This window comes from Telmatherina bonti (assembly GCF_933228915.1).
Source record: "Telmatherina bonti genome assembly, chromosome: 15".
NCBI lineage: Eukaryota > Metazoa > Chordata > Actinopteri > Atheriniformes > Telmatherinidae > Telmatherina > Telmatherina bonti.
In genome coordinates this window covers 16,801,329-16,827,852 of record NC_136613.1, presented here as the reverse complement: position 1 = coordinate 16,827,852, position 26,524 = coordinate 16,801,329, and the positions used below count along the sequence as shown (strand labels likewise).

Below are 26,524 nucleotides of genomic sequence, written 5' to 3'. Positions count from 1 at the left end.
GTAAATTTGTTTTCTGACAACTAGCTCAGGCCCCATGTGCTTTTTAATGTGCTTTCAGGGTGTATAAATGAATGCCTTTGTGTGGTGTGTGTCCCTACCAGATTTCATATGACCTCACAGGATCTCTGACAAAAAACAAGGACTCCCTTCCTCAGAATCTCCTGTTTACAATGAAGTGTAAGTACCCAGTGAATGACATGCATATGAGGACACTGTGGCGTCAGAGAGCACTTCCACACAAAGATTCACGCCTGTTCCAAAACAGGCTGTACACAAAACCGTTCCTTGTCTTGGTGTGCTTGTGTTTGTATGTGTGTGTTTTTTATGCCATATGCAGCAGACATGGTCTGTGTATATATTGTCTATAGAAGCTGCCAGATGTGGGTGTTGTGGCGAGCGAGAGACAGGCGCTCGTTGTGTGACTGCCAGCGTAGCCTTGCGTCCAGCAGCCTAATTGCTATAATTTCCATGATGAGGCTAATCTTCTAAAGGCTAGCCCTTCACTCATGCTTGGCTGTTATCCCTCGGTGTGACAAGTCGATGCATCACTGGCTTTCATCTACACACAGGCTTTTTTTTTTTTTTTTTTTACTTTTTTATTTCTCAAGTGTACCACCCCTTGTTGCTTGTATTAAAGAGATCACTAATAGGAAGCGTCTGGGCTCTGTGGACATTACAGCACTATGCTGATGGTACTGAACTTGGCCCTTAACAATGTTTTGCTTTATTTAACTTTTATTCAATTGATGAACAGAAAATGTGCATGCTATTAGAGAACATTAAAAAAAAATTGAATTAAAACAAATACACAACAAATACACAACACAACATAACATTTGATGTTATCTTTCCTACGATAATGTTATTAAGATGTAAGTAACATAAGTATTTATATTATCCCAATTTGCTCCTACTTTTAATCTGACTTAAGTGGATTTGCGAATAAATAAAAAAACCAACAGTAGTCCCAATTCCTTTTTTTTTTTTTTTTTTTTAAACTTTTTTATCTTGTTTGGGCATCTTAATAGCTTATTTGTAACTCATTTCTACACACAAGATTTATTTGTGCCTTTTCTTATGCAGAAAGGACACAAATGAGCAGACACTTTTCCCAAATTTTGCAGGACGGTAGTCATTACAGGCTTATCTAATTATGTTACAGCAGGCTTCTGCTGGGCACCCATTTAGTATCATGACCACAATATTATTCCCCCATTGCTCCTCATAGAATTTTATATCTGACTCATAAACGTGTTTCCAGAGGAAATATTTGGCCAGATGTTTGTTCCACATAAATCCATCAATGCCATCATTGGTGTTCTGGATCTTATATTTCAGTCAATGCCATTTTAAAGCCCCTGCAATACAAACATTTACTTAGCCCTCCATCATTTTCTTTTCTTTTCATATCTTAAAATTTGGTTCAGTTCAAGTTAATTACCATATTTTCTGTTGCTGAATCTTTAATATTAATGGGAGTTTTATCTTTGTATTAACCATTAGTGTTCAGTGATTATTATCATTAATTTCCATAAAAGTTGTTTAAAGAAAGAAAAGTATTTATTTCTAACGAAACTTATGGACACTTCTGGACATGCTAAATATAAGGAGATTTTCTCATGTATATACATGTATTTGCTGAGAAGGGATAAGTTGTCACCAACACTGAGATGAAGCTGGTAGATTGTGGTGAACTGAAGAGAATCCTTTATAAGTCTTGCTGTTGTCATAGTTGCCATGTTGGGTTTGATCAGACACCTCCAGGTGTCCGTCAGTAACCGCTTTAGGACTGTGAGTCTGAGTGAAAGTCTTAAAATAAGTTGTGGACCAATGTTTTCTTTGATTAAACCAAATACCTGCTGTTATCCTCAACCTTCAGTCTTCTTTTTTTCTGTTTCTTCTTTCTCAGCCTCTCATATGAGAGCCACTCACACACTTTCACACACACGTCATTTGAATGAGCTCATTGTTGTTGTGGACCACTCCACGTGTTGCAGGCTGACACGGTTCACCCCCTCTTGTTGCCTGACTGATTGTTTACATGCAGCTTAAACGCTACATCTTCTCTCCCTTCTGTCCTCCATTTTTCCCTCCTCACTGTATTTTCTTTGTCTTTTTCTCCCTTTCTTTTTTTTTCACCCTCTCCATATTGTTCCCCTCCCTCTTTCTCCACCAATTGCATTGCTTCTTTTACCCTCATTTTCCTCCCTCTCTACATGTGTGTGCTTTGTGCCCTCCAGCGAGTGAAAGCCTGTTGCTTCAGCAGCTCTTCCAGTCCAAGCTGACTCAGACTGGTTCTCTGGTGCCAGCAGCTCAGGGCCGCATGGGGCTTAGAGGGCCTAAAGCAGCCTTGCTGCTTCATAGGATGCCATCAGTCTCCCTTGTCAATGCGACTTCTATCCCCCAACAACCACGGCAGTACCATGATCTCACTAAGGTAAAGTCTGTCAGTCAGTCGCCCTAACTTAAGACATATTGAAGCATCAAGGTATAATCAGGGCATTTTACCAGAAGATTTTGGGTCAAGTATTTGCTGTATGTCATTCCCTGCTTTCTCGGAACCCTTTTCCTGTCAAGCTACTGCTGAATACCCCCCCCCCCCACACACACACACACAAAAAGTTCATTGATCAGGCTACTGTTTGAAGCTGAGCACACAACTGACAAATCAGCCGGGAGCTTTTTTGTTCCGACCGACTGCTGTGTGTATCACTGGGAAAACAGGGACTGTATTTTTAGAATAAATATGTCTAAATTAAGCAACATCCCACAACTCATCTATATATAAACCTCAGGAAATTGGATTTAGTTGTCCAACCATGTGAGAAATTAAAACCTCTCAAGAATGCATATGAACATTAAGTTAAGGCCTTGCATGCGCCCGTTTATTTCCCTCAACCATTAAAACTAGTGGTACACCTATAAAACAATGTCCTCAGTCAGTCTTCACTCCTCCTTCTCTGCAGTATCCTCCCATTATTTGTGTCTCCCTCTTCCTTTTATATGCCTTACTGTTTTGAGAAATACAACGAAGTTCTGCACATATGTGAGCGAAATGCCATTTGGTTGTATAACCTCCAGGAGGTCCTTTCTGTGTCTGTGGCTCATTAGCCATCTAACCCAAATGCTTATATAACGCCCCTTTCACCTCCCTGGTCTGTCTCAGCAGCCTTATACGGTAATATTAGGTAATATTGCTGTGCTGTTGTGTAAGACTGCAAGTACAACATCATAACGCAGTAAATGCCATGAGTCTTGTTGGACTTTAAAGCATAAAATCCATAACAAGGATTGAATTCTCCAGTGGAGCTATTTAGTGTAATTGCAAATGTTCTGCATTGCATTAAAAATTCCATCATCATCATTTTGATCTCTGGCTAAGACCACACAATCACACTTGATGATAATATGTATTCTTATATTCCTCAGCGGCTACTTGATGTAAGACGCTCAATTGTGTATTATCTCTTCACATTGCCAGATTTTGAAGAAAAAAGGCTCAAGTTCCTTCCTCCAGCGACTGGATCGCTGTGGGCCAATCACATCGGCCGTCCAGCTGAGGGTACGCACTTTTCCCATCTTAATGACAAGAACACTTTCAAGTCCCATTTGTGCGTTTTGTGTTTTCATGCATTCTGTTCTGAATAAGGCAAAAGTAGTGTGTTCGTGTTGTCTTCAACTTTATTTTAATTTATCCGTTTCCATAGTTACCTGCTAGCATCTGGAGAAATCCTTACTTCAATACAAACACACTTTTTTTTTTGTTAAAATTCAAGTGTTTGCTATAGTTTTGTTCTTATCTCGAGCAATCACTGCATCTATTGTGTCCCCCACAATAGTCGTCACAGCCTTTGCAATCTGAAAGCGTCAGACGTACTCCGCGCAGGGTGCAGTGATTTCATAACTACATAAAGCAACAAGAATATTCACTGAGAAGAGAGCAGCTCAATGTCTGTCGGTGACGCAAGCAGGCTGAAATGCGGTTCAGAGAAGCAGTACCTTTGGTCTGAATGAAACCAGTGTGTTGCACAATCAGCGTTGTGGATTTGTGGTCGACAAGCCCCTCAGGGAATGGCAGGAAAAGAGAGAGTGGGCTGAGGGGTGATGCTGTACCAAGCCAAATGCGAAGCCGTCCGCATGAATGAATGAACAGTGAACAACAGCTACTGTGTTGTATTTCTGCGTCTGCTTGCGCACATTTGGAGAGAGGATGATAATGTGAATGCTGATAGTGGTGTTTTAATGATGACGGGTTTGGTACTGCGCATTGTACTTAAGACTGTGTGTTAGATCCCACAGTCGGATGTCAGTTTGTGGAAAGAGGAAAAACACAGTCTACGCAAACGTCTCTGTAACCTCGGATGCAGCATCTTTGAATTCAGGGTTTAAAGACAAGCTCCCTCGTACACCCTCAGAAAGAGAAAGGAGCTCTTTGTGTTTTGTGCTTCCTTCAGAGGAAATACACACACCCAAAAGTCAGACCACATTGTCAGCAACACAATGCAATCTCACTCAATAAAAACACACGAAAAGAACCCAAAGAACCCTTTCTTTCAGTCTAAATTACTAAACATACATTAAAATGTAAAAGAGTAGCATGTTTTTTTTTTTTTCTATTCCTTTTGTAAAATAACAAACCGGTGCCTTTTCGTGTACCTCCTCTCCTTTCTCTCTTTTAGAACTCACTTTCAGAGCTGATGAGTAAACTGCAGACCTGCACACCCCACTTTGTGGAGTGTGTGCGCCCCAACTCCAGCAATCACCCCGACAGTTTTGACAGCTTCCATGTGTCTACTCAGCTGCAGTACATTGGGGTGCTTGAGATGGTGCGCATGATCCGTTACGGATACCCCGTCCGCCTGTCCTTCCCAGGCTTCCTCAGCAGGTCAGTTTCAGAGCCCGTTGTGTAATAAAGACTGCAGCATCTGTCACAACTTGTCCTCTTAAAGTCCCGCTCCGTCTCTGCATGATTCATTCACTTCTTCTTTCCCGGCATCTTCTTTAAAAGGGCAGGTCTTAAAGATGATGAATCGCTCGGCTTCTTCGCTTTGTCTCTCGCTGGTCTCAATTGTTCAGATACATTACACTCCCTGCGGGTCAGTGTGGTCTCTGTCGCGTTAGGTATGACAGGTCCAACAGGTCAAAGCAAGCTGAACATTTGACAGCATGAGCTTTCTGTGCGCCTGCAGCTGAATACGTGAGCATATTTTGCAGGACCACACACACTCACATGCACAGACGCATTCAAAAGTCAGGGCAACCCTTTCATTCGAGGCACCGTTTGGCTTTTTACTTTTATTTCTTTTTTTTTCTGCGATGGAAGACCACTGCTGCTGATAAATGCCAGTATCACATTTCTCAAGTCAGCCTGACACACACAGGCTTTTAACCAGTCACTTGTGTGTAAGGTCACTATGCTCCAGACTAGAGTTTTTAAAACCGTTGCTCCCTGTCAGCTGCTCTCTCAATACTTTACTGTGTTCCTGTACGATCCCTTCTTGCCTTTTCGGTATGTCTGGTTTCCCTCTTTTTGTAAAGAAGCAGAAAAAGATGTGATCAGAGACGCCACCTGTCTTTTTTTTTTTTTTCTTTCACAGCCCCTTGCAAATTCTGTTTCTGTTCATGTTTTTTTTTTCTTTTTTTTTTTTTATGGAGTTCTGAAAACGAATGCAGCACTAAGGGGTCTTTGTCAGCCTCCCATCCTCAGTTCATCCCTCAGCTTCTTTCTTTCTGTCTGTCTCTTTTTGAGGATAAAGGGATTAACGTGAACATTCCTGCCAGATAATTGAGACGACAAAGCTGGTCACATGATCCTTCCACCCCTAAAAGTTTCCATTACTCAGCTGTAAATATTATCCCATCACCACACACACACGCTCCATAGTGGCCTGTTAATGCCATCATATCCCAAACTTTAGTGGAAAGAAGGCCAGGGTCTTTTCCATGACTATTACTCATGCACATTTCTCAGGAAGGTTTCACATAATCGTCTAAATTAGTAATGTGCCCCAAAAGCGAACCAAGACGACAGCCCACAATCTAATCTGGTTAGTTTTCCTGCATGTCTTATAAGGAAACTTAACATGTCTACAGATTCACAAACAACAAAAGAGAAAGTAGTCCTGTGGCCACGAGGAGGGAAAAGAAATAAGCAGCTTTATAGAAGCAAGTCCAAAACAAGCTACTCTGTGATGAGAAAGGATTTTTTGCAAACTCATCAAACATGCTTGTTGACTGTTTAAAATGAAAGCAGTTAAATAAACCAATCCTGGAGTACATTAAAGCTTAATGAAGATCATTATATTAAGCTGATTGTATTTGGACTAATTTGGCATGTTCACGTCAGTATGTCAGTGGGTTTACTTGATATTCGAGTTAGTTAAATAATAGTATTAGTTCAACTAAATTTGGACCTCCAAAATGCATGTAAACATGCTATTGTTCTGAATCCAATTTCTTTGTTAGTGGAATAAATATCCCTCTTGAGGAGAAATTATTTCAGCATTGATATGCTCATTTGGACCCAAACTGGGCCAATCCACCGTGTGCATCCTCTATAACTCTAATCCCTGACTTTGACCCTGAAACATTAAAAAGAAACCATTGAGAACAGAATAAAAAAAGAAAAATTATAGCACATACAGCATGTACAAATTGTTCAGAGATATAAGGTTGTTGAATTCACAGCTCATAATGGCCCAATTTATTTCTGTTAAATGCAGAACCTTATCTGCATGTTGTCCCGGATTCTCAACACTAATCAGCTGCTAAGTGTTATCTTTCGGAGTCAAGCATTGTTACTGTGTTTTGGAGGTTTGCTGTAAGAGGTTTACATGTTTTAAATCATTCTCACCAGCTTTTTGCAGCTTTTTTTTTTTTTTTTTTTTTTTTTTTTGGAAGCTTGTCCCTGAAATGCTGAAAATCCTGAAAATATTTTACTAAAGCTCCCAAAAGCATGACACAACTGCTTATTCTGTTTGGGTCTGGTGGAAGGACAAAAACCTTGACTGCAAAGAGTCCAAATTCCACTGTGGGACAGAAAACCATCTTTTGCTGTATCGGTCTCTTGTATAGTCAGAGAGAGAAACAAATTTGATTGATTTATGCAGTTTTTTAGCTACTTTTGTAAATGTCAGTAGAAGAGGGGGGAGTTGGACGAGTCCACAGCTGTTTACAATGAGAGGATGTGGCAATTTGGCATTCACTGAAAAGCATTTTATGGTGTGAAAATCATAGAAGTATGTAGCTTCTACCACAAGTGCAGAAATGTGCTATTTTTTTCAAACACATACATGCTTAAGAAGTCTAATGTATTTACCTAAGGGAAAACATATTTGCCTTTGCCAGAACTTTGTGGTTGTTCAGACAGACTGGAGACACATCAACTCAGCCCCAAATGAATACATTATGCTACTGACTGTTTGAGCTCAGATATGTTGTGAAACTGTAAAATCTGGGTAGTTCCATTTAGAAAGGTATATACAGAATATAGTTGTTTTGTTTTGTGTTTTTTGACTCCGTGTCGTGAGGCATATATGTAAATAAGCATGCGTTGTGTGTGTCTGGAATGTGCGTTTACGAGACAGCTTGAGGCCAACATAATTGGGAAGATCATTTTCTTATAGTTGCGGGTGTGACCGCCAGATAACTACATCAGAAAGGCCAATGGGTTGCTGGCAAGAGGACCTGTAGCTGTCCCTGGACTGGGCATAAATCAGCGAGAGAAGAGGAAAGGCTGAAGAACAAACACCCCTACAAGAGAAAGTGTGTGTTTTCTAAGAAAGAGTCAGACAAAGGTTGAGGGGATTTTAATTGCACTTTGTGATGCACTGGCTCAAAGTCAGTGCCAGAAACTGGAATCATACTTTAATCAAACTTGACAGTTTTGGAAGCCACAAGGGAAATTCTTCCAAACCAGCTCAACTGTTCACTTAGATTCAAGGCTGAACCGATTAGATTTTAATGGTCAAAGATCAAGGTCACTGAGACAGTTATCTTTGTCCATAACTGAGCTTGTGAACGCAATATCTCAAAATTCAGGGGGGAGTTTCTCCAATTTTGGCACAAATACCCATTTAGATTCAAGGATGAACTGCTCAAGAGTTTGGTGGTCAAAGATCAAGTGCTCACATTTTTTTACTTCTCAATAATGTAACACCTTAAAAAGGCTTTGAAAAATGTCCATCTGGCAACTCCTGAAATATGTTTATATACAGACTCAATCATCTAATTCTGACAATATTCAATAGAAATATGATTTTAAACTATTCAAAACTGACAAAATAATGACTGGAATGGCAGGGATGTGAAACAGGACTTGGAGAAGAAAGAAGTGTAAGAAGGTTGTTACAAGAAGTAATTTAGGATCAGGGCTGTAGCGGGGGTTTTGGAAATACTGAGGTTCACCACCCCTGTGGTCCATGCACCTCAAGAGACCAAAATGAAGACCAAAATCTATTTACAATGGAAGCAGCTTGTGTTTCACACAAACCACACCCTCTCTGTTATCTATCTATCTATCTATCTATCTATCTATCTATCTATCTATCTATCTATCTATCTATCTATCTATCTATCTATCTATCTATCTATCTATCTATCTATCTATCTATCTATCTATCTATCTATCTATCTATCTATCTATCTATCTCTACCTATATCTATATCCATCTTTATCTATATCTCTATATCTATATCTCTATATCTCTCTCTATATATCTCTCTCTATATATATCTCTATCTCTCTATCTCTCTCTCGCACCTTTTTGCAAAGTAGGAATCCTTATTTTCTAGACTGTAGCAAAGTCCTGTTTGATTATCAGCACAACTTAAACCAGCAGACAGATGGAAATTACTTTCCTAAAATTCAACAGTATACACGTCACCCAAAAGATCCCCGTTTCTCCCTCTATACCCATCTGGGCAGAACTTCGGCTGACTGATCACTGATCAGCGAGGGAGCAGCATGTTGCTGCAACACTACACAGTGCCTTGTTTTACACATGACAATGGCAGGTGGAAGAAGAACTAGTTTCTACCTGTCTTAAGAATTTTGTTCATTTCCACTGTGTTCATGTTGATGATCAATATAAGATGTAGTTTGGGAATCAGTTATAGAATATAAACAGTTGACGTGGAAGGAATCAATATGCCAGTGTCAATCTGCACATCACACCTAATTAGTCTCAGAAAACCTTTATTTTATAAATGATATTACATACACAGCAGGAAAATACTGAGATCCAGGCCTCGGTGTCCTCAAGGGCAGCTAATTCCCTGTTTAGGATGAGTAAATGTGTCAGTACTTTGACATTCAGGATAAACATTAAACTTGTATTTCATGGAAAGCACAGTCAACCTAAGAATAAACACAACTAGTATGCCAACACATCTAAATGGATAAATACAAGTCTCTACTTATCTCCCTCCTGACGCTGCAGAGAAGGTTTACAAATTCTAGTGTTATTGGTTAATGCAGTTTTAAACTCAATAGAAACCTCATAGTATACTAATTATGATAATAGGCTAATTGAACAAATTATTTCTGCTCAAAAATCTCTTGTTATGGCAAGATAGTAACATCTATTCTCAAATGCTGCTCTAGGCTGCCTTTATACAACCCAAAGGATTAAATAACATCAAAATTTCACACATTGTATTAAAGTTGACAAGCAATCTGTACTGCCTCGAACTGCCAACAATTTAGATACTTTTCCAATAAATATTAATACATATTATGTATATTTATCACTGGGCAATGTGGCAACATGGCAATTCTAAGATTAAAATGAATATATCTTTCATTGTTTACATTTTTATTGTTTATTAAGTGGAAAAGGCATCTCTGATCTTTAATATTTACTAACGATAAACAACCAAGTTAGAGACTCCAGATGTCCCCCTTTTTTTTAAATATTATTCAAAACCTTCGTGATTTTTTTTCTGCAGGAATATAGTTTCAGACAGCCACGTTGACACAATTAACATTTCCCAAACCAGGTTGTTTGCAAAAGAGGCTGCAATACTGTCTACTTCCTGGTAACACAAGCAGAATCCCAGACAGTAATTGTTGTTTAGTAACTATATCCTTAATTGCAATAATGTACCTACTTTTAAAATATTACTGTTGTGCATTAATCATAATGCATGGCTTGTGTGTATATTGTATGTGTCTTTTGTGTTGTGTTCATACAAGTGCCGTTTCTGTGTGTGTGTGGGTCTGCTGGGAGTCTCTGTTCTGCTGCTTATACATTAAAGCTGAGCTTAATTTAAGTGGCTGCTGCTCACAAAGACACCAGTAATCCCAGCCCAAGTGCCATACATCTCTGTGTGTCGCGCCTGCACTGGGCTCAGCACAGGCCAGGCCAATAAATGAACAAAGCTTCAGCCAAGGGAACTGCCGCAGAGCAGGGGTGGACCCCTCTGCTGTCTTTCCCTATAAAGTTTCCATTCTTTCCTCACATCCTGTCTTTTCTAAAACAACTTTTTTTTCCTTCTTTCGCTTCCTTTCAGATTATTTTATTCAATTTCTTTACATTTTTCAACAAAGTATGTCACTCCCCATTTGACTTTAGTTCCAATTTTAATTTTTTTTTTTTTTTTGCACTCATTGAAAACAGGCCCTGCTCCTTAACTAATAAAAAAAACAGGCCAATAAATCAGCCATTAATCTTGTCGTTGCTATATGCTCTTGAACACAACCAGATTAGTGTGTATACACAAATGCACTTGCACTCTGGAGCCATGCAGACCTCTTCAGTTAGTCATAGTGGCTGCCGTAGGCGAGTTACATTAGTGCCCTGGTAACCAGAGTGATTTATGAGGAAATCTGTTTTACTGTTGCTTTTATTTGTCTTTTATGATACACTATGTGTTTTGTGACCAGGTTTATTTTCTGCCAATGTGTAAGGTCAAATGCAGCCACTTGAACTTTGTTTCATCAAATCTCAACCTTCTGCGTGTTGAAACTCCTCAACTCTTAATGAAACGATGGTACATGGAGAAGATGCATCAGTATTTACAGAGCAAATCACCACTGCAGTTAACAAGCATGTAGGTCATATTTTTATGTGGCTCTTTTATCCAAGTGGCTTTTCATTATCTTCAATTGATGAACATTTTAGGGTTATTAAATTTCCTGCAGGAGAATATCCGTAATTTATTCTGACTACTGTGTCTAAATATCCGTGACTAAACAATGATAATAGACTTTGATGAGCACATCTGAGAGCATCTTTAGAGAGGAAGTGAGGCTTTGAATTACAGGTATATGGCCGTCACCGCATTTGTAGGGTCATATGAGCCATTGGTGGCCCTTTGGTCACAGTGATCCATGTTAGCACTGCGTAGCACTCTATTTAAACTTGTATCAAAGGGGTTATTTCACTTCCTTGACTCCACATGAACCCCATGGGTCTTGTAAAAGCAGGGACCATCGATAGTTTTCATATCCTCATAGGAGAGGTCATGGGTTTACAGAGTTCCTTTGTGTTTTATGGGCCCAAGGGGACATTGTGACTTGTCTGCTGGGCTGGTGCTCCTATGAAGACAGAAGGTGAGGCAGAGTTCAGATGGACCCTGTTTCTGCAAATCAAACACATCAAGCATTCACGTGAACTCATTCACTCACTATTGACAGCTCAAGTAGTTTATGTTTCCAGCCATCTGCTTGTTATGTTTGCCTCATCACGTCTGACATCATCAGCTCATTGTCGATGAGAGGAAGGACCAGGGAGCACACAGTGATTTTTTTTCCCCCAATATTTAAATTAGATTTTTACATTATCCTAAATTATTAGATACGTTTATTAGTCATTTGATTTGCAGTTTAACAGTAGTACTGATTTACATAAAACTTATATCCACATCATCAGCCAAGCAGAGCAGCTAGACACTAAACTAAATGCAGTTTTAGCATTTTTTTTATTTAAAAGTCTATAAGTTGCTCATTTGTATTTCATTGGCAATTTTTTTTTCACAATTATGTTCCTACCTATAAATTATTAGCGCTTCATGTTTTTCGCTTTAGATAAGGCCTGACTGAGTTTTCAGTTTAGTCTCTGATCTTCCCTAGTCAGTGCTCATATCAGCAAGTTCTTACTTATAAGCCAGCAGCCGCCATCTGGATATGCACAATTCGAACTAACATTTTACATAAAAACATCTACAGTTAGGTGTACTGAATGCTATATAGCTCACCGCCTGTGACTCCTCCACCATCTTGATACAAACAAACCACCAACTCAATCCAGCTGACTATTCACAGCAAGCGTTGCCTGGGACAACACCAATAGGAACAGATGCTGTTTGGCTGTATAACCCGACTGACCTATGAACCCATTGTTTCCAAAAGAGGCGGTCACTACGTCTCATCTGAATTTCTCAACTCAGCAAGTTTATGTCTGCTGCTTTATTGTCTGTGTTGTCCTCAGATATAAAGACCTTGTGGTCCCAACTTTGGGAGACAAGAAGAAGCTGTCGGCAGAGGAGAGGTGTCGCTCAGTTCTGGAACAGTCAAAACTCCAAGGATGGCAGGTGTGTTTGTTGTCTCCATCGCTAACAAAAGATTTGCCAAATGAAATAATCCCTGACCCTGTGTTTGAGAGATCTCATGGAATCTTGACAGCTCGTTCCAGCTGTCCAGCTTCATCATAAATCTGCTCACAACACACACACACACACACACACACACATGCGTGCATCTAAACACACCCACACAGCATGGATCCCTCCACCCCCCTCCTCTCTGCCCTGTCTGCCTGACTGCTGTTGTGTCTGAATGTGTGACCCTGCAGGTCACACACGCATACACAATCCCACACAATGCCCTACAGACAGTTTTCATGTAGTCCTGTTTTACACACACAGACGTACACAATGCTTCTATATGTAGCTTGTGTTGCAATAAATGGTTCAATCGGTGGAGATATGCTACCCTCAATATTTCATGTATATTGTGTTGACCTCTGCTGCTCCCCAAGCAACCTCTACGCCCAAATGAATGCACCCCCAACATGCAAATTCCCACCCTAATCAAACTCCACACCCTGCTTATTATCATAAATTATTGCTACATCAGTAGTCTTCCACCTCCAAAGCAGCACACTCTTCTGAGATTTCCACCGGGCTCTGCATGCTGCTCGATGATGTTCACATAATGACGGTCTAATGATTACCACCCAAATATACTTATAAACATATATATGTATGTTAATGAGGTTGCTGATTTTGCTGTTTGTGTGTAGATGGGCAACAGTAAAGTGTTTCTCAGATACTGGCAAGCAGACCAGCTCAACGACCGCTGCTACCAGCTTCATAAAAAGATCATCACCTGCCAGAAAGGTAACATCTAAAAACAACAAACCAACAGCCAACAAATCGATGATTTGTCTCTTCATCTCTAATGTTTATGATGTTTTTGTATTCATTTCTCTCTGATGCCTCAGTGGTTCGTGGTTGGTTGGCTAGACAGCGGGTCCATCGCAGGCTGTCATTGCAGCACAAAGAGGAGCGCAGTTTGCAGCGCTTCCTGCAGGGAGCAGAAGACATGGGGCTGCGAACCTATGACCAGCTGGTCATTCAAAATGCATCAGACATTGCACGAGAGAGTGACCGAATGCGATGCCATGGTAACGGCCTTCACAACATCCTTGGCAACAGCCCACCACTTGGTGAGAGGCCCGAGCCAGTAGGCAAGGAGGAGGATCAGCCAGTCAGGAGGTAAATCAACAAATACTTCTGCAAATTGAAAATACCTTTAATCTGATCTGAAGACAAGAATTCAAAAACATAGTTGATTTATTTTTGTGTTTGTTTGTTTGTTTCAAATGGATATATAATTGATTTCCATCCAACCTACCAGTAAAAGCTGCAAGAATTAATTCATATGCAAAGCAATCAATTTGAAGAATAATAATCCACAAAAAATTGATAAAGAATGATTTTTCATATTTGCTAAGCAAAAAAAATCCAATTTGTTTAGTGGTTAGAGATATTTTAGATTTTGCAGTCAGAGAAATAAAGTGAGAGATCTGACTTTTAATTAAAAAACAAAGTAAAGGGATCTTCAGGACGATCATTATTAGTTGCAGTCCAGTAGCTGTTTACCTCACTACTTATTATTGCAATTAATCAAAGCCATTCTACATGCAATAACGTCATGGTGATTGCAGCAGCGGTTAGCTATGGAAAAATAACAATTTGTAATTTCTGCCATTTGCAAGATTTATGAGTATATGAAGGAATCGTTTGCCCTCCAAAAGGTGTGTGTGTTAAATCATGTGTGCATGTTTTCTGCATGTGTGTGCCAGTGTCTGCACAGCATGTGTTTTGTGATTAATGGTGTCATTCTATACCTGTTTGCTGGAGACTTAATTGTGAGCTTCATGATGGATGGTCAGATAATGAGCTGCGTTATCAGATTGTATTGTGTTGCAGCTATAGATTACTGTTTCAGTCTCCAACTCATTCTACATCAGACTGGGCTGAGGTGGAGGGAATGGAATAAGCCTGAAGGGCTGGGTTAAAAATGTAAAAGAAGTTATGAAGTCATTTTAAAAAGTACGTCTTTGCTTGCAGAAATCTTGCACCAATAAGCCCATTAATGTGAGTCGATTCAATATGCTCAAGAAATGAATATATTAGTCGTTCTTTGTTATTTTGCTTTTTTGTTCAGAGGAAACAGCACCATAGCATTTAGTTGATATAAATTTCCATGTCACTTTAATTTTCATTCTCAGCTGTTTAAAAAAAAACATGAAAAGTGACCCCATTGTACTGACTGAAGCACCAGCATGTGATGTATACACACAGGATTTTTGCACCTTTCATGTAACATCTGTTGCTAAGATAGGATCACAGGAGCGTTGTCATGTGGTGAACTGGGAGAGGAGTCATGTTTTAAGTATTTAAGTATTGTAAAGGGGATTAAGAGGCTCTTACATGTATACATTCACCTATACTCACCTGATTACTCTGCTGGTTTCTTAAACGCCCTCCCTGATCGCCTCCACAAATGCTCAGTTACCCCCCGCCTGCAATCACGGAACTAACCCAGATTATCCAAGGAAATATCAAACTGGATGTTATCCAGTTACTGCAAGGAGATTATCTTTAAAGCATAATCGCCTTTCTTGTTTTTATCAAACTGCCCTATTTAGCACAAATTTTTTGTCAGTGATAGTTAGAACAACCATATGTTTTTCAGTATACCAATGATTCAAGCATGTTGTCACACAAATATTTAGATGAGGTATTATCATTGCCAAATCATTGTTTATTTATTTATTTTTTTTGCATCTAAACTCTTCTCTCCCATTATATTCCTTCTCTTTATCTGTCTGTAGGATGGTGGAGAAAAGTGGAAAAGTCCATGAGGGTCTTGTCAATGGAGGAAATCGAGTTATTCGCCATTTTCGTTCGAGCTCAGTACCCATCCCTCTCGCCATTGAAAATATGGTCCACTTCTCTGCCAGTCCGCCCATTAAACCAGCCTTGCAGCAGGTAGTCCAAAGCAGTGAGGACGGTGCAGGCAGTGGAAATCTTTCCTCTCCTAGGAAGCAACCTCCTCCCAAACCAAAGAGGGACCCCAACACTCGCCTGAGCACATCTTATGAAGCAGTCAGTGCAGGGTTGACGATGACTGCCAAAGAGAGCTCAACTCCAGAGGGGTGTGGTTCTCCAGCTGGAAGTCCCCCTAAATCCCAACTTTCTCCTACTGATCCAGCAGGTATATAAACCTACTTTGGTCTTCAGGGTGTTAAACAATTAGATTATCTTTTTTTGCCTCATTGCTTTAACATATTACTTCCTGTGTGATTAATTGCTTTTTTTTTTCCCAATAACTGTAGCCCTGTCCAAGCAACGGCCCCACAGTGATGACTATACAACCATGAGAAAGGTACCACCCCCCAAACCTAAGCGCAGTCCCAACACTAAACTGACTGGCTCGTATGAAGAGATTAACGCTGTAGCACCCAGTCTCCACCAGCTTCGTCCTGCTGATGTAAAACTGGCCTTGCTTTCCCGTGGAGCGGGATACGGAGGGTTTGGAGGCTTGATGCAGAGGGCAGCTTCTATAGATGCTCCACAAGGGGTAGGGCTAAGCTTGTACAAAGACCGTGATGAAGAGGACGTCTACATAGAGATGATGGGTTCCCAGCCACGAGCTCGTAGTCTCCAGGAGCCTCCTGAGAGCCCCGAGCAGGCAGACTCTGAAGCTGTGTATGAGGAGATGACGTATCTCCCTCCTGAAGATGGTGGAAGTGTCGCTCCAGTCAGCAAGGCAGCAAAACTTGAGGCTCTAACCTTGGGCCTGGTGGGGTTGGGGACATCTCCCCCTCAAACTGCAGACACCAAACGAATAGCAGTGGGGTTAACTGCCATAGATGGAGCTCAGAACCCATGTAACAGCGGAGCTCCCAAACCTCAGCTAAGCAAAGACGGAAGTTGTGACATCCCCGCTCCTTTCCCCAACTTGCTCCCTCACCGCCCGCCTCTCCTGGTGTTTCCCCCCTCCCCTGTTACCTGTTCTCCTGCTTCAGATGAGTCCCCCCTTACACCACTAGAGGTAAAGAAGCTGCCAGTGTTTGAGACAAACTTAAACTATGCTACTGGCCCAGACAGCCCTCTGTCCCCACAGTTTTCCCGCCAGAGGGCTGACTCATCCCCTAGCCTCACTGTCCTCATGCCAGATAAGAAATCTACGCCTCCACTCACTCCTCCACCTCCACCTCCTCCTCCAAGCGCCCCACTCCCTCCCTATCGACCCCCCTCACACTTCCCCTTCCCACCTGAGGCCAGCTTTTTGACTCTAACTCGAGCAGCATCTGTCAGCTCAGATTCCCCCAAAATATCCTCACAAAGGGCAGGTGGGGAACCCCTGGGGAAGCCACCTCCCTACTCTCCTGTGAAGGTGTCTCGTCCAGAGCCGAGGAGAGCTCATTCCTGCTCCTCTTCTCCCCTGCTATTCAACCCAGCCAATGGCAGACCTCTGACCAGCCCCCTGGATGAACTCAACACTCTGTTCAGTTCTGGACGCAGCCTGCTGAGGAAGTCAACGTCTGGCAGGAAGATGAGAGATGGAGGTGTGTAGTGGTCACACACATATCCACACCGTCATCACTGGTTACACAACCATCGAGCACAAGCAGAAAAAAGTTACTTACACATTCCCTCGCCATCTTGCCCTTTTCCTCCAGTCATTGTTTTCACTGCATCTATGTTCATAGGGTTAACTGTCATCTCCCAATAGAAACAACCTGGGCAGAACGAGCCCAGCTACAACATGAGCATGTTTTTGTTGCTGTATATTAACTAATTGGAAAGTCAGCTATTCGTTTTTGTGTAATATCTGTGATGAGCCCATGTATCTGCTCACTTTGTAAGCTGAAGCTTATATGCCCATTAGGGTTTCTATCTGTTGGGTTAACATTTAAAGTATTAATTTGGTCTATCCCAGATGATTAATTTAGTCCATGTTATCTAGCTTTTGTATAACAGAGAAAATAAAGGGTTGGAGATGAGTAATAACCCCTTGTTTCTGACATGCCTATAGGTATATGACATACATATTGTGCATTTGGATAGTCACAAGTGAAATACATCAATATCTCCAACCTGTTATATTAATTTTGCTGTTGTAACTAACCACCCTCATTGACCTACTTGCAGCACCCCATTTGTTACACTCTCCAGTGTAGTGCCCTTTGGCTACTGCAGCTGCTTGCAAGCATGTTGGCAAATGAGCTAGCTTTTGTAGCCCACTTAGCATCACCTGCACTGTGAGCATGCAGTAGCTGGCTTATTAAGTGCATTATGTGCAATGCAAAACGCACCTGTGGCACTGATACAAACACTGAGCTTTGCAAAAAGATGGCAAACATATAGGCTTTTTCATGCACAGTAAGATAGGGGGCCACTAGGTCAAATTTTCAAACCAAAAAAGAGACACTGCAAGACACTAAAACACAGGCATAAAACTGTTATACTACCATGTGTGTTTTTTTTTTTTGTTGTTTTTTTTTTATCCCAGTCTCTGTTTCCTCAAAGTGTATTACTTGTGGCGCAGTTAATAATACATGAGCAGCAGAACGATGAGGATTAAGCATTAAATATTTAACAGTTCACTTGTGTTCTACTGAAGGGAGTGTAACAACCTAGCTGCAGCAAACACCACAGTCTGGACATCTATCTCTCAAACAGTAGCAAACAAGTGAAAGTGGATGCGGTTTCTGTAAATAATTGGCCATCTTAGAGTTTTATGATGGACCTACCTGAATTTTGTCACAACTATTTTGTCATACTTCTATAATTGCAGTAAGTTCAAGGGGCAGGGAGCTGAACTCCTTATAAGAGACGGTATGCAAGCAAGTTTATATGCTTACGCATTTGCTCCGGATGACATCCTGCACTTGACTCTTCGTCAGCACTCGGACCTGCATTGGAAAAGCTCGGGCATCATGGAAACAGTGTGTGTGACGGGGGGGACCGCAGACCAGTGTATTTTGAGCAGGCAAACCAAGGCGGCCCTCTTAGATCTGAATCCAGAGGGATGCCGATGGGCTTAACAGGTCAACCCACTTCCGTTCCCTCTCAGCGGTTAAATGTGATACCTGACGCTCGGGGAGTGGCCAGGGGTTACAGTTGCTATCCCAGACATCTCTGTGAGAAGCAGCTGACTCTCCTTCTGCCCCCACCCTTCCTCATCCTCAGGGAATGAAAAAAACCACAGGAATGCCAGGGAAAGAGGGCAGGTGGTCTTGGCAGAGTTCAGCAAATCAGTGTCACAAGATACCTCATACTTCCAACAGCAACATGCAAAAACAAATTGGTGTCCGTTTCTCTCTCATTATATTTCTTAAGACTCTCAGTTGGGCTCTTTTTCTGTACCTCGCCTTTTGTCTCTCCCAAACACAAACCTCTTGTCCCATGCTACCCATGGAAGAGTTTGCAAAGCTTATATTTAGGCATCTTGTGACCATGGTGGAGAACAGGAGACATACATTCTTAGTGTGAAACAGCAGCTGATGAATTCCCATTCACATTGCTGCACACATATCTGAGCACAGTCACTTACTCATGCAGTTTGTGAAAGCATGTGAGCCCCGAGGAAACCTGAGGTTTGTGGCGTCACTTGCTTCCGGAATGCTGAATGAAAACCTTTTAAAAGGCTGTCATAGACGTACTAATAGTGGTGGTGCCAAGCGGTCAAAAGATACATAGCTAAAAGAAGAACAAACAAAGCCAGCATTGCTGTGCAGGAAGAATAAAAAATATGTCTTCATTGCTTTAACATTCAAAACAATAAGGCTTTAAATAGAGACAAAAAACAGTATTTTGATTTAAGTTTGCTCAACCCAGAGGCACTTCAGTCTACACTGTGGAATCTAAACGTTTCTGTGTCTGATCCATGCTATGTGACATAATTATATGTTTATTTTTTCCTTTGTTTTTATTCCTTTCAGGATATAATTCCAATATCAATCTGCCAGGGAGGGAAGAATGTGGCTCTGCACCCACCTCACCATCACTGCAGCTGCAAGACAAGAACGCCAACAATCACTCTCTGCACTCCTCAAGCCCCGTCCCTGTAGAGAACGGCAACCAGATCTCCAATGGTAACAACCCGGTGCTTTACATTTTACACTCAGGCCACATATTTCTTACCGGGTGATGGCCTCATATACTGTATCGTCCAGCTGTGTGAAGGTTAAACAAGACTTAATAGAACCAATAATAAGCTTAGCAAATAACTATGGACTTTTGTGTTTTGTCCATACAAACAACTATGCAAGATGTTGGAAAGTTAGTCACCTTAACAATAAGATATAGCTGTAGGTGTAGGTGTAGGTATAGGTGCCTTCAAAATGGGCCATATTACCCTGCAATATTCTAGTTAATTTTGATTCATATGTTGAGTTGCTTGGTGAAATGGATGGTTGCACTCTCCCACAGTAACAAGGAAAAATACAGTACATACTGGCCATTTTTACACTTAATTTGTGTTACGCTGACAGAGATGTCAGTAGCATGTCGAAAATCCATATGTGGCCATGACAGCTTTACACGTCATCATCATGCTGGTCGCCAACCTGGTCACATTTTGCTGGCATACCATTCCTCAACCAATGGCTGTTGGAAGTCAGGTTGAAGGTTGTGTTGCTCATTCTAGCACAGGGATGGGCAACTCCAGTCCTGGAGGGCCACAGTCCTGCTCATGTTAGGAGTTTTCCTGTTGCAACATATCCTGATACCTTTTAGACTTAATTAGTAGGCTTGTGTGGAGCTTGACATCAAACTCTGCGCTAGTCTGCTACCTGTTTGAGTCAGGTGTGTGGCAGCAGGGAAACTGTACACATGCAGTTCATTCCATGAACTAATTCTTCAGTGTTTACTGATGCTGTATAAACAGCTGACTCATGCTTTTCCAAAAACATTACTGACTGGGAACACATTCACTGTAAAATGAAACCAAGCATCAAATTGAGATTCATGAATCAAACATCATTCTGTTCAAAGATGCTGTTAATATATACCAGGGATCCTCAGTCCAGGTCCTCGAGGGCCAGTGTTCAACAGGCTCTCCAAGTGTCTCTAATTCAAATAAGTGTGTATTTAGTGGATATGTGCAGAGTCTGTCTAATTCTGAGTCAGGTGTGTTGCAGCAGGGACACTTAGAAAACCTGAAGGACACTGTGCCCTCAAGGACCAGATGGATGATCCCTGATATATACAAAATTAAAAAAAATATCACATGTGGAGCCACAACAATTTTCACTATAGATGGAATAGTCTGGTGATACTGTATGTGTCGTCATGCTTGCATTTACTCAGCAAATATGCATCCTTTAGAGGAAATTAATCTGAGTTTACTGGTGCATGTACTAAGTGCTTCCACCCTTGAGGATATAAAACCATTTTCATGAAAAGTGGATTTACAAGTAAAGAGGTTGGGAACCATAAAGTTCTAGTACAGTTATGCAAGTATCATAAAGTTGTTGACCTAAATGAACAATGGACATCAGTCTTCCTTTGTTTAAATTTTACATGTGAATGCTAAAAAGTCCATTAGTTAAATCATTTTTAGGAAGTTGAGTATAAACATGTGGTCTACAAAATGTATCTGAATTTGTGTGCTCAGGGTCCCTGGAAGACGAGAGTCACAGCAAGACAAACTCTAGCACCACCTCTCTGCACAGACACATGGACAGCCATCATACTCAGGTAATCACACAGTCACTGCGTTATCCATACATACAGTGAATACACAAATAATATCTTATATATCATATAAACATTTTCAGTTCAGTTGTATATCATGTGATTGTTAGATGTTTATTACAGATGGACACAGGTGCCAATTTTTACTTGCTGCTTTAGTTCCTTTGTGACACACTAATATTTTTATTTGAGATATGTTTGCTTTAAACCTGCAAAATGGGAAACACACACTCACACGCATGCAAATACAGTACACGTCTTATATATAAGGACTGCATTGTATTTGGGTTTGTTGACAAAGTGGAGGAAGAAAGTGGCCTCCTTTGAACAACATGGATCCCTCATGACATGCGAGCTTTTTCTGGCTCTCCAGACAGGTGTTCAGTTACAGGATTGAATTTATTTTCTGATGCACTTGTGCCCAAGCTCAAACATGTGCTTGTATGCATGCATTTACACAGACGCACAAAGCATCATTACGTGGAAATAATAAAACTCGCTTAACCAAGTGTGGTATGAAAAGTGTTGGTTTAAATATGAAAAAAAAAGTAACATTATGAAACCTTACTAAGTACAATACTCACATGATTGACCCACACAAGATGTCCACAGGGAGAGGCAGTCATAAACAAGAGGAGAGCTTTCATAATGATCATCATGTGATGTACCTTCACCTCAGGCTAAAAAAGAAAAACACCTGGTAAAATCTTCACTTTTTTTTCCTAAGAAAACCAGTCAAATTCTCTTTTGAACCTATTTTAATCATCAATAATTCAATAAAGAAATGGCACTGTGAATAATAAACAGATTTAACCAGAAAAAATAACTCGAGCCACATCTTTCCAAGAATTCTCTCCATCAGTCTAGTATCCCACTGACAGATCAACTCCTCTGAAGTTTCTCTTTAAGCAATTTCATGTGTTTCATTTGTTGCAGTCTGATAAGAAATCCTGAGAACAGAAAACAAGATCAAATTGTTATTAACAGATTCACCTCTCACTGCCAATGTCCACAGCCTTCAGCTGTGTCTCCTTCTGGTTAAATCAAATTTAATGTGCAATTTTAGCCAGAACAACATGCAACTGCTTTTTCTCTTGTTCATCTTGAGAATAAATTTCTGTCTTTAATCCATGAATTTCCTCTGCAAAGTTCTGTATATATTAATAGTTCACTTACATTTGTGTTTCATTTAGATGACTTGCTTCTGGACTTTCTCTTTATGCACATCTGAACTCATTTCTCAGTCGTGAGAAAGAGGAGAACAGAGGTTTATAAATGCTACAATAACTTCCAGTCATTACCAAGCCTTAAAAGCTGGAGATGAAATCATTATTTTCGTATAACAACGTTGTCAGGCACAAATACAAAGCAGCAGATGGGTTGTTTGACTGGCGAGGTTAAGTAATGGCGACTAAAGAAAAAAAAGCTGAAAAAGGGAAAACCTGCACAGTGCAGTCTTCAAGGCTTCAGGAATCAGAGTTATAAATAAATTGATTAGTAAAGCCCATTTTGGTGCAATTTATTTGACAATTTTATTCTTCAAAGGAGGGTAAAGATCTAAAAAAAAAAAAAAAAACCCGTCATACCACTGTATGGCATTTTCCAGGACATTCTGATACAAAGAGGTTTCTTCAGATGAAAAGTAATTGAGATTCATAAGAGACCAACGAGTGAATGTTACTGTCAGTGCATGAAGAAACTAAGCAAAAGGACATGTTGTACCAGAGAAGTTTGGGATACACCTCTTCTTTTTTTTTTTTTAAGACAATTCCACTAAAAGATCTGAAAAGCACGCTGTGTTCCCACTTTGCAAACCTCAGATCCATGAAATATTTTACCCCAGCATTCACAGCTGGGGTGACTTCACTTCATGCTTCTTTTTTAAGTTTTACTGTTTTTTCCCCCACTGTGGATGTGAGTAAAATCCTGATGTGCCAAACTGCATTATCACAGCATTTAACCAAGTCTGAAGCACATTCCAGCTGCTAATGACATTTTTTCCTCTCTCTTCCTCTTTTATTTTAATGAGTTTGCCTTTTACTCTCTCTCTCTCCCTTATTTTCCAGAGGGGGCATCTCAACTTTTCCCCATTTGGTGCAGGGGCTGCCCTCTAAAACAGTGAGGGGGGTCATGGGGGGGAAGGGCTTACAGGAAGCCCTTTCCACTTATAGGGATGTGGTGAGTGTATGTCACATCATGCTGCTCTCCACTCTCTAAGTAACAGCAGTGTTTTTCATAGACCCAGTTTAGCAAGATTATATTAATAACCAATTTGAAAGAAAAGGCATTAAAGTTTGTTCAAGTCTAAATTAAAATTTCCCAAACTGTGACTTGGGGGGTAGATGAAAGACATCCTGAAGCAGGTTGTGTTAAAAAAAAAAAAAAAAAAAAAAAAAAAAGTTTCCTTCATGGGGATCAAAGTATGTATATATGAGTATTAATGGCTAAAAAAAAAAGCATGACATGTTCTCAAAAACTTGGGTCACTGTGGAACAATTCCTGAAAAGCACTGCTTTTGCAGGATACCATCTCCAGTTTATCTGCTTCCTTTGCTCAGACTGTCATTGATTTTTTTTCTTCCTTATTTTTCATAAATAAACTGCAGCTCCTGGTTTGGGCTACACTCCCTCCATCCATCCTCCCTCATGTTGTATGTGGATGGTAATTACTCGTATTGCTTTTGTTGCAGTTAGTTCAACAAATGCTGACACACATGCAAATAAGCCAGAATGTTAATATTTAATTGAACACTTGGATTTGCTGCTAGGAGACACTGAAACTCAAGCTGCCGTTTTCGTCGTTGCTTATTCACCCGCTGAGATTTTATGTGGCTGAATTCATCATTTGATCACCCTCTTTAATCTTTGTCAAACTCTATTTTTTCTGGCCTCGCTGTCACTGCTTTTATATTCTGCCACAACCCCAGGCTGGATTCATACATGCGTGAAGTGTTAACTTCTGATGGTGATCGCCAACGCCTTCGCTCCTGTTTGCACATTTGTGTAAATTTTTTTACTGCAAGCAGCTTCAGCAAAGTGTCAGAAAATCCTTATTTTACTTCAACAATATATAAAAAGTTATCCTGTATAAAATGATGAGCCAAAACGTATGCATGAGTCCGGCCTTATACACTCTTATAACTCATTCCAGTTTTTTATATGCTCTGTCTGATATCTTCACTACCAAGGTGTTGCAGACAAAATGTCACCTCTGAAAGACAAAGACAGACACATTTATTACAACTTTTTCCACTGGAGCACTTCCATTATCACGAGTTTATTCATTACAGTCACATGTAAATAATTCTATGTCCCTAAACGTGTTTTGTTTAGCAATGTGCTAGACTGTGTTGATGTGGGATTCGTAGAAATGATGGGATAAATTAACAGATTGGAGATGAAGAGGGCAACTGGTTTCGGAATGAATAGATTGGTTTGTTGTTTTCCTGTACTGAGCAAACAACAGCAGTCTAGACTAATTATATAAGAAATTGACGGACAGCTGAATGACTAAATGGAGCAGAGATTGATAGTTTTGTTTATACCCTCAGACAATGTCCCAGCAGAGGCGATGACATTTAAAGTAGAGAGTTCTCACGTATTTGCTTCTCAGAAACATGTCACACTTGTCATACTCTAAGTATATCAGGAGGACAGGCAGAAAATAATTTGTGTTTGCTTGAATCCAACTTATTTAAGAACTTTTGGGGGAAAAGGTCACGCATAGGTCATCAGTGACCTTTGACTTTTTTTCTTCTTCTCAGATTGGCTTTTTTTTTTGTCAACCTCTCTGTTTAATCAGTCTGACCTAAAGACTTCTTGAAATTCAACCTGCTGAGTGACAAGCACATTTTTTGTTGTTGTTGTTTGCTCCAAGTGAACAAAAAACACATAATCAATGATCAGTGAACAAAATATTTTCTTTTTTCCTCCTGATATGATCCAGTGTATACTCAGTAGCATGAATCATTTTTGAGAGCTTGGATTTTTCTGAGTTTTACAGAAGCTTATTATTTAGACAAAACACTTGAGTGGCATCAGATAATAAAGATAGTCCAATCAGTGAATGACAGTTTTAAAAGATCGGTAATTATTTTCTAGTATTGCATTACACTCAGCTGGAAAAAGGTGGAATGTTCTATGCAGGTCGGGAATCAGGTCCTGCCCCAAATGGAGAGGTTCTAGTATCTTGAGGTCTTGTTCATGAGTGAAGTAAGCATGGCAGATAAGGTCGACAGGTGAATCGGTGCAACTGTTTGTTATGGTGAAGCAAGACCTGAGCCAAAAAGGCAAAATTCTTATCCTAGCCTACGGTTGAGAGGTACAAGCGGCTGTCATGGCTTTTGTCCCCAGGTCAACTGGGAGAGACTCAGTCGATTCTCCCTCCCATCAAAAACAGTCAGATGAGGTGGCTCTGGCATCTGGTAAGGATGCCTCTTCGAGCCCTTCTCTGTGACGTGTTCCTGACACGTCCCTCTGGGAGGAGACCCCCAGGAAGGCTCAAGACATGCTGGAGGGATTATACCACTCAGCTTGCCTGGGGATCCCTGCAGATGAGCTGGCAAATGTGGTTGGGGGAAAGGAAGTCTGTGCTTCCCTGCTTGGGCAGCTGCCCCTGAGACCTGACCCTGGATAAGCAGTAGAAAATGGATGGATCATTGACTGTATATAAAAAAGATGGACGGAGCCTCCTTGACGTCACCCATAGGTTTCTGAAGAGCTGAATTGAAGCTCGGTGGGCGGTTCCTACCATCGCCATCTTGGCAGGGGCATGCATGTCATTCCACCTGGAAAACACATATATGGGTAAAGAGGTAGAGCTGAGAGGGGGGCTGTGAGCGTCATGGTGGATGATTGACATCGAGCTAACTCCGACCTGCCTGTAGCTAAGAGCTTACAGAGCTAACCCCGAGATAACGGTAGCTAACCAGCTAACGGAGTTAAGCAGGAGCTAAGTCACATTGTTTACCAGCTAAAAACCGGGGTTGTTCTACATTCTTACATGAAGCGGAAATTTGGGTACCTGTCACTCAAAAAGACCTGACCCTAAATATGTCAAATTTTGAGATTAAATTACTTTTAAACGAGCAAGTTAGAAAAAATTCACTCCCCCCACAGTTGTCATGAAGGTAAACCTGACCTATTAAACTGAAAATGAATTTTTGAACCATGCTGTAAACATGTTTATTTCTGCTCCGAAGTTGGCCTTTTTAACATGGGAGTCTATGGGGATTTGCTCTCTTTTGCAGCCCCTAGCGGATAAAGGGGGAACTGCAGTTTTATGCACTTCCGCATAGGCTTCACTT

General features: G+C 40.7%; 1 protein-coding gene across 1 annotated transcript in view; it reads left to right on the top strand.

Moving 5' to 3' along the window:
• The window catches only part of myo16 (myosin XVI), a 99,902-nt gene that overhangs the window by 65,776 nt on the left and 7,602 nt on the right, over positions 1 to 26,524 (top strand). The window contains exons 24-34 of the mRNA XM_079254054.1: positions 102 to 177; positions 2,241 to 2,437; positions 3,482 to 3,562; positions 4,680 to 4,885; positions 12,432 to 12,534; positions 13,245 to 13,341; positions 13,446 to 13,719; positions 15,345 to 15,727; positions 15,849 to 17,084; positions 19,464 to 19,616; positions 21,140 to 21,222. Of these exons, the coding sequence (XP_079110180.1) occupies positions 102 to 177; positions 2,241 to 2,437; positions 3,482 to 3,562; positions 4,680 to 4,885; positions 12,432 to 12,534; positions 13,245 to 13,341; positions 13,446 to 13,719; positions 15,345 to 15,727; positions 15,849 to 17,084; positions 19,464 to 19,616; positions 21,140 to 21,222 (2,889 nt within the window). The remainder of the gene's footprint in view (positions 1 to 101; positions 178 to 2,240; positions 2,438 to 3,481; positions 3,563 to 4,679; positions 4,886 to 12,431; positions 12,535 to 13,244; positions 13,342 to 13,445; positions 13,720 to 15,344; positions 15,728 to 15,848; positions 17,085 to 19,463; positions 19,617 to 21,139; positions 21,223 to 26,524) is intronic.